General features: G+C 59.0%; 2 protein-coding genes across 2 annotated transcripts in view; both read left to right on the top strand.

Moving 5' to 3' along the window:
* Positions 1-8,086, top strand: part of LOC142047505 (osteoclast-associated immunoglobulin-like receptor) — a 30,121-nt gene that overhangs the window by 3,069 nt on the left and 18,966 nt on the right. The window contains exons 3-4 of the mRNA XM_075070751.1: positions 4,714-5,004; positions 5,997-6,293. Coding sequence (XP_074926852.1) covers positions 4,714-5,004; positions 5,997-6,293 — 588 coding nt within the window. The remainder of the gene's footprint in view (positions 1-4,713; positions 5,005-5,996; positions 6,294-8,086) is intronic.
* The window catches only part of LOC116832340 (immunoglobulin superfamily member 1-like), a 37,652-nt gene that overhangs the window by 25,843 nt on the left and 3,723 nt on the right, over positions 1-8,086 (top strand). The window lies entirely within an intron of this gene.

Here is an 8,086-nt window from a genome sequence, read left to right as displayed (position 1 = left end):
AATGCTCCAAGGAGAGACCCAGGAGGTGAAGACGTGTGAGCTTCTTGCCCTGAACAAGTCTGCTCCAAGGGAGAGGAGGCTCCCCAAAGTCCTGACTGGCTTAGTGGGGAGCAGTTCCAAAGCATCGCCCGGGGACTCCGTGACAGGTGTCTCTCCCCTTTTTCATCGTCCTGCATTAACACTGCCCCCAGCCCCATGTCTGAGGCGTTGATGAATACCATGAAGTCTGGGTTTACCAGAACTGGGCCACTGACCAGAGCTTCCTTCAGCGCCCGGAGAGCCTCCTGGCACTGCTTGGCCCAGACCACCTTCTCTGGCTTCCCCTTCCTGCACAGCTCAGTGATGGGGGCAGCTATGGCGCTAAAGTGAAGCACAAGTCTTCGGTAATACCCTGCCATCCCAATAAAGGCCTGGACCTGCTTTTTGGTTTGCAGAGTGGGCTAGTGTCTGATCGCCTCCACCTTGGCTGGTTCTGGCTTTAGGCAGCCACTCCCCACCCAGTGGCCCAGGTAAAATACTTTGGCCATCCCCACCTTGCACTTTCTCAGCTTTTATGATCAGCCAGCCTCCTGGAGTCTGTCCAGCACTTGTCTAACCTGGATACGTGGTCCTCCCAGGTCTGGCTAAAGACGCAGATGTCATCAATATATGCCATGGCTAAACTCTCCATCCCCCTCAGTAGCTGATCCACCAGGCGCTGGAAGGTGGCCAGTGCTCCCTTAAGGCAGAAAGGCAGGGCCAGGAATTCATACAGCCCCAGAGGGGTGATAAAGGCCGATTTCAGCCTGGCATCTGCATCCAGTGGCACTTGCGAGTAGCCCTTGTAAGATCCATGGTGGTGAGGTACCGAGCACCTCCCAGCTTGTCTAGGAACTTGTAAGGCCTGGGCATAGGGTAGACATCAGACACGGTGATGGCATTAAATTTCTGATAGTCCACACAGAGCCGGACTGACGCGTCCTTTTGGGGGACCAGCACCACTGGCGAGGCCCCAGGGCTGGAAGATGGCTGGATCACCCCCAAAGCCAGCATGTCACTGACCTCTCTTTCCAGGTCCTAAGCAGTTTTCCCTGTGACTTGGAAGGGGAAGCATCTTATAGGAGGATGCGATCCTGTTTCCACCCAGTGGATAGTCAGATTAGTGAGTCCAGGCTGGTTGAAAAACAGCTGTTGTACAAATGCAGCACCCCTCTGATCTCAGCGTGCTGGGCAGGGGTCAGCTGATCAGAGAGGGGAATTGTTCCCAGGGGGGAACCAGCTCTTGTCCCAGGGAATAGATCCACTAAATGGTCATCTCCCTGCTCCTCCCAGTGTCCACACACAGCTAACACCACATTCCCCCTATCATCATATGGCTTCATCACACTGACATGGTACACCCGGCGGTGATGCGCCCGGTTCGACAGCTCCACCACATAGTTTACCTCATTCAGTTGCTTGACAACCTTGAAGGAACCTTCCCAGGCAGCCTGTAGTTTGTTTTTTCTCATGGGGATGAGAACCATCACCTGATCCCTGGTGGCATAGGCACGGGTCCACACCGTGTGGTCATACCAGACCTTCTGCTTCCTCTGGGCTTGGGCCAGATTCTCCCTGGCCAGGCCCATGAGCTCGGCCAGTCTTTCCCGGAAGGTCAGGACATACTCCACCACTGATTCTCCATCGGGAGTGGCCTTCCCCTCCCATTCAGCTCTCATCAGGTCCAGGGGCCCCCTTACCCGCCTTCCATATAACAGTTCAAAAAGCGAAAACCCGGTAGACTCCTGGGGCACTTCCTTGTATGTGAACAGCAGGTGAGGTAAGTACTTGTCCCAGTCCTGGGGCTGCTGGTTCATAAATGTTTTTAGCATCATCTTTAGCGTTATATTGAATCTCTCCCCAGCCCCTTGGACTGGGGGTGATATGCTGAGGCACAGGTGTGCCGGAGCCCACACTTCTCCCACAAGCACTGGAGCAGGGCCGACATGAAGTTGGATCCTTGGTCTGTCAAGACTTCCTTCGGGAACTCCACTTGGCTGAAAATGGTCAGCAGTGCATCCGCCACAGTGTCTGCTTCAATGGAAGCTAAGGGCACTGCCTCGGGGTAGCGAGTGGCGAAATCTACCACCACAAGAATGTATTTTTTCCTCGACTGGGTCGTCTTTCTGAGAGGCCCCATTATGTCCACAGCCACCTTCTGAAAAGGCTCCTCTATGGTGCACAAAGGTCTTAAAAGCCGCTTTCCCCTTGTCCCAGGCCTTCCCTACCCTCTGATAGGGGTCACAGGATCTGCAGTACTGTCAGACAGTACCAAAGACTCTGAACCAGTAAAAGTTCTGTAGCAGCCTCTGCCTGGTGTGCCAGATCCCCTGGTGCCCTGCGAGAGGGATGTCATGGGCCAGGTACAGCAGCTTGTGGTGATACTTCTGGGGGACCACTCGCTGCTTCCGGATCTCCCACGACTCCACTTCCCCTGGGGAGCCCATTCTCAGTACAGGAACCCCTTCTCCCACAGGAAGCTCTCCTGGCAGGCTCTCCCCCTGGTCTGTACCACAGTGAGGTCAGCCAGGTCCCTTCTGCAAGGAGGGATCTTTCTGCAGCTCGGCCTGGAACTCAGCAGCTGGGACAGGGATGGGAACCTGCTCCCTCTCGCCAGCTGGGTCTGAAGCCGCAGCCTCTCTGAGTAGTGTCCCTGGGCGTTCCCTCCCCAGCAGGGTAGGGTCCTGTGCCTCTGGTGAGGTACCCTCTCCAATGTCACGGCATAGTGCCCCTCACCGGCTCTGGCTATGGGTCATGACTAGGGCTTTCTGGGGGTTGCTTGACCAATCCTCTAGGTCACCTCATCAACACCTCAGTGGTCAAATGATGGTGCACTCCCATGTCCTTGGGGCCCTCCTTGGCCCCCCATTTCAGATGTACCCTCTCTATGGGCACCTTGAATGGTGCCCACCCCCATTAGGGTCAGGTAGGTATGGCCACCACCTTGGGCTGGGCCAGCGTCATCTCAGCACCCATGTCCTAGTATCCATTGACCTTCCTCCCATCCACCTCCAGGGGAACAAGGCACTTGCCCCGCAGGGACCACCCTGCGCCCACCCTGTAAACTGAGAACCTTGCATCCAGAGCATCCAGACCTCCAGGGGAGTTAGTCTGGGAAACTCCTCCCTCCTGAGCAGTTGGTAAACTGCCAGCCCTCTGCCTGGGAAGCCTGCCCCTCCTCCAGCTGGGTCCCTACCCAATTAACCCTGTGAGGGTTCGATTTTCTCAGTCAGTCCTTGAGCTTGGGGCAGTGCATCCGTATGTGGCCTCCTTGTCCACAGTAATAACAAGTCATATTCTGTTGGTTCCCTCGAGTGGGGTGGTTGGTCCTTATACCGGATATTCCCCTTGGGAGGGAGTTCTCTACATTCCTCCTTGGAGGAGGGGGATCCCAGGGTGACTCTCTCTCTGCACTGTGGTGGGCTTATTCTTTCTGGACTCCTCCGTTCCACCCCCTGACTGGCTGTCCACAAGCTTGTCAGCCAGCTGCTCTGCGCTCTGCAGGTCCTCTGGCTTTTTGTCCACCAACCATATCCTCAGGTCGGATGGGCAATGTTCATACAGGTGCTCCAGTACAATCAGTTTAACCATGTCCTCCTTAGTCTGGGCTCCATCTGCCCACTTGTGGGCATATCTCTCCATCCAGAGGATCAGTTCCAGATATGTGTCCTCAGGGGTTTTACACTGACTCCGGAACTTTTTCCAGTACGCCTCGGGAGTCATCCCAAACTTGCCTAGCAGGGCCTTTTTGTACAGTTCATAGTCTTCTGCCTCCACCCCTTCCATTCAGCTGTACACCCCACGGCTTTGGGGTCCCGTAAGGGGGTGAGAAACTGGAGCCTGTGTGGTGCAGCTCGCAGGCCGTCTCAAAGGCCGTCAGGAATTCATCTGTGTCCTCCCCGTCCTTACACTCAGACAGGATGCGCCTATCAAAGCTCCATGCAGTCCTGGGTCCCCTCTCACTCACCGCACCAGGGGGCTCTCTGCTCCTCAGCCTTGCCAACTCCAGTTCATGCCAACTCCAGTTCATGTTTCTTCCAATCCTCCAGCTCTTTCAATTTTATCTCCCTCTCCAATTCCAGCCTCCTCAGGTCCAGCGATGAGAGCTTGGCCATGAGGATCCCCTGCTGGCAACAGTGGTCACGGTGCCCCTAGGGTTTGCCGGGCTCCTTCCCCTAGCCATAGGTAGGAGGGGCCTTGGAGTGCCCTCAGCAGCAGTCTGACCCCTCCCAGCCGGGGCAGACACCAGTGCCCGCACTGCGTCTGCCAGGCTGCTTCCCTCAGGGAGAGGAACTGGCTCCTCTGAGTGATCCTTCTCCTCCAGCTGGGCAATCAGCTGTGCTTTGGTGAGCTTTCCAATGCACAGCCCGCTCTGCTGGCACAGCTCTACCAGGTCCCTCTTAAGGCGATGGCTATTCATCTTCCCACTGTCTCAGGTCTTTGGGGTCAGTCTGGAGTCACTCCTGACTGCTGCGGGGGCAGGGCTGAACTGACCCTGGAAAACTGAAGGAATCAGAGACTGGAAATCTCTTTCCTCCCTACTGTGTCTCACCCCGGCTGTGAGCTGTGGGGCCGGGCTGCACCCCAGGGACGGGCAGGGGGTAAAACGCTGGAGCGACAGATGGGCAGAGGATTGAATCAGACGGACGTGGTTTGTGTCACCCCTACTTACTGCCTGTTTGTTTGTGACTCCAGAGGGGTCCTACCCCAAACCCTCCATCTCCGTCAGCCCTGGTGGAGTGATCCCCGTGGGGGGAAACGTCACCATCCGCTGTTGGAATCAGCACCAGAACATGAGGTTCCACCTCTACAAGGCTGGAGATGGGGACTATCTGACTTACACAGACCCTGCCGGCTTTGAGGCTGAATTTCCCATCACCAGCACCAGATGGGAACACGGGGGCAACTACACCTGTCGTTATACCTACAGATTAGGAGGAACTGTCTACTCGGAGCCCAGCGACCCTGTGCAGATCATTGTAGTAGGTGAGGGGCCCAGCCCGGCACCTCGGCTCCCAGCCCCACACCCAGCCAGAGCCCTGGTGCCCAGCCGATGGGATGTGCAGTCCAGCCAGTGAAGGTTGGGTAGAGGGGGGATATCTCAGCCCCGTGGTGCCTTGGTGCCCTGGGTCTCAGGGGAGACACTGACCCTGTCACTGCTCCGTTGCTGACGCTCCACGCTGGGGACAGGGCGTACTGGCCATGCCAGGGTCTGTCTCACACCCCGTCTCCCTCCCACTGCAAAGCTCAGCTCCCCCAAACCCTCCACCTTCCTCAGCCCCAGCGGGGGAGGGGTCGCCCTGGGGGAGCCACGACCGTCCAGTGTCAGGGTCAGCGCAGGGGTCTGGAGTTTGCTCTGTACAAGGTGGGGGCCAGGAACGCAGCAGTGAGGGGCAGGGACTCGGCTGGGGTCAAATTTCCCATCCCCAAAGTGAGCCGGGCAGAGGGAGGCAGCTACACCTGCTATTATCCCCCTGACACCTGGTCAGAGCCCAGCAACCCCATGGAGCTGATGGTAGGAAGTGAGGGGCCTGGCTCGGCGTCTTCACTCTCAGGCCCAGGCCCAGCCGGACCTTTGGCCCAGCAGAAGGGACACCCGGCCGGGTAACAGGGACAGAGTCACTGAGGAGTTCCCCAGCCATGGGGGAGAAGCAGCCACTGCAGATTCAGGACTAAGGACTCCTGTCCCCAGTGGGAGCTGCAGAGTAGGGAGGCCTTTCCCAGGCAACACATCAGTTATGGGGTGATGGGTGGAGCTGAAGGTTATAAACCTCAGTGTATAGTACATTTGAGACCACTGCTCCTTGTTCTGTCATCTGCCTCCACTGAGAACAGCCGAGCTCCATCCTCTTTGGAACCCCCCTTCAGGGAGCTGAAGGCTGATATCAACCCCCACCTCACTCTTCTCTTTTGCAGCTGGAGGCCGGGGCTGGGTGGGTGCCTGGGTCTGGTTCTCACAGTCTGTCTCCTGTGCGCAGATCCCAGCTTTCCCAGACCCTCCATCTCTCTGATCCCCACTGGGGTCACCGCCCCAGGAGCAGATGTCACCATCCGGTGTCAGGGTCCACGCTGGAACGTGAGGTTCTTCCTGCACAAGGCTGGAGACCTGAATCCGCAGCGACACATGGACCCTCCTGGGCCCGGGGCTGGGGCCGAGTTCCGCATCCCCACCGTGGGCCGACAGTATGGAGGGAGCTACAGCTGCAGCTACCGGCCCCAGTCAGAGCCCTTTGTCTCCTCGCAGCCCAGCGACACCGTGGAGCTGGTGGTAGCAGGTGAGGGGCCCAGCTCAGTGTCCCCACTCCCAGCCTGACCCTCAGAAGTTTGGCACCTGACGGGATGCTCAGAGCCAGGCTCTGCCCAGAGCCCTAGGACTGGCCTGGACAGGGAGGGGGGACAGTGTCATTGGGGGGTTCCCCAGTTGGGGGGAGCAGGAGCTCCTGGGGTTTCATGGCTGAGGGAGGAGAGATCTCTGCCCCCAGGGAATGCTCTCCCGGCTGCCCCCCCCACTGGGGATGCACAGAGGAGTCAGGGCCCAGGAGCTGCCAAGCCGGTACCAGCCCCAGCCCCAGCCCCAAATCCCCTTCCCCAGACTGACAGTGATGACCGATGCTGAGTCACGGGCTGAGATGGATTAAGGTTTCCTGGGGCCCTGGGCTAGGGCAAGGGGGATCCCTCCCCACCCTCCACCCGCGTCCCTCTCCTGTTCCGCCTCCTCGGCCTGCGGCCCTGCCCACGGCCCCTCTCCTCTCCTCTCTGCCCCTTCCCAGGGCCTCGCCCCTATTCCACCCACGGCCCAACCCCATTCCATCCCCCCACTGTAGCCCTGCAACCCATTCGCTACTTTCTGCCCCTCCCCCACAGTGACCCCAAGACTAGGGAACCCCCGTCCCCGTGCCTCAGTGTGCAGCGGGGCATGAGAGTCCCCCAGCCTTGAGGCCGCAGCAGGTAGCAAGAGCTCCTCCTGGTCTGGTGCTAAGGCTTCCCATGCCCACCTGTTGTGCTTCTGTGAGGGACCAGGGTCGGGGTGCTGGGGCTTCTCCCGTCCTGCTCGCCTGGCAGCCGGGATGATCTCTGAATCAGTGCTTCAGCCCCTCCCACTGCCCTGACAGATGCTGGTTCTATTCCCGCAGGGAGAACCGACTCGGCCCAGCCTGGAGCGGCGCCGGCTCCCACCCGCCCAGGCAGCGCGTGGCCAGGTACTGGAGCTGGGGGGAACCTACTGAGTCACAGATTATGGGGCAGCTTCTCCCCAGTGGTTGCCCAGGGGGAGGGATGGAGGCTGTTCACAGGCGCAGTGTGTCATGGACTCACAGGTCAGGCCCACTCTTGGCCCCATGCGGTCCTTGGGGGGACCCCCCATCAGTGCGACAGCCCTTCTCAGGGGTCCACGCTCTCTCGAGGTCAGGCCCCTCCACCTCTTGGAGTCGCACCTCTCTGAGCCTTAGCACGTCTGTCTCTGCCGTGGGCTCCCTCAGGGAGTCCACTCGCTCCGGACCCCCGGGGCCTCCACTCCCAGAGGGAATAATGCCACCCTGATCTCTAGCCCAGAGCGACTCTCAGCCAGCGTAAAACAGGAGGGTTTATTGAGCATCTGAACCCAGCACAGGAAACTCTCAGGGTCTCAGGCCTGGCCTCCCTCAGCCCAGCACATCCCAGTCTCCCCTGCATCCAGGTGGGCTCTGCCTGCTCCCTCTCACCAGCCCCGACCCCCCTGCTTCCAAGCTGGGCCTCCAATATCCCCGGCCCCAAGCCCCCCCTCTGTCCATTGTCTTCTCTCCAGGTAAACAGGGTCGCCTGGACTCCTCTCCCCTCTTCTGTCCTCCGGCTGGAACCGGCTAGTCAGGTCACCGGATCCTCTCTGCCCATTGTCCTCCCATTGATCTGAACCCACTATGATTCCTGAGCTGGGTCTTTGGGTCACCAGGTCACCAGTTGCTGGGATCTCCATCCTCCAGGTCATCGGCTGGGGTCCCAAGTTCCCTCTCTGGTCCTCTGTAAGAACAAAGTCCCTCTCCCCTCACCTCGTTAAACCAGTAACACCCAGGGAAACTGAGTCCCACCCCCT

The sequence above is a fragment of the Chelonoidis abingdonii genome, chromosome 11, assembly GCF_003597395.2.
Source record: "Chelonoidis abingdonii isolate Lonesome George chromosome 11, CheloAbing_2.0, whole genome shotgun sequence".
NCBI classification, from domain to species: domain Eukaryota; kingdom Metazoa; phylum Chordata; order Testudines; family Testudinidae; genus Chelonoidis; species Chelonoidis abingdonii.
Note: the sequence above shows the minus strand (reverse complement) of the source record. Positions and strands in the feature narration are given on the sequence as shown.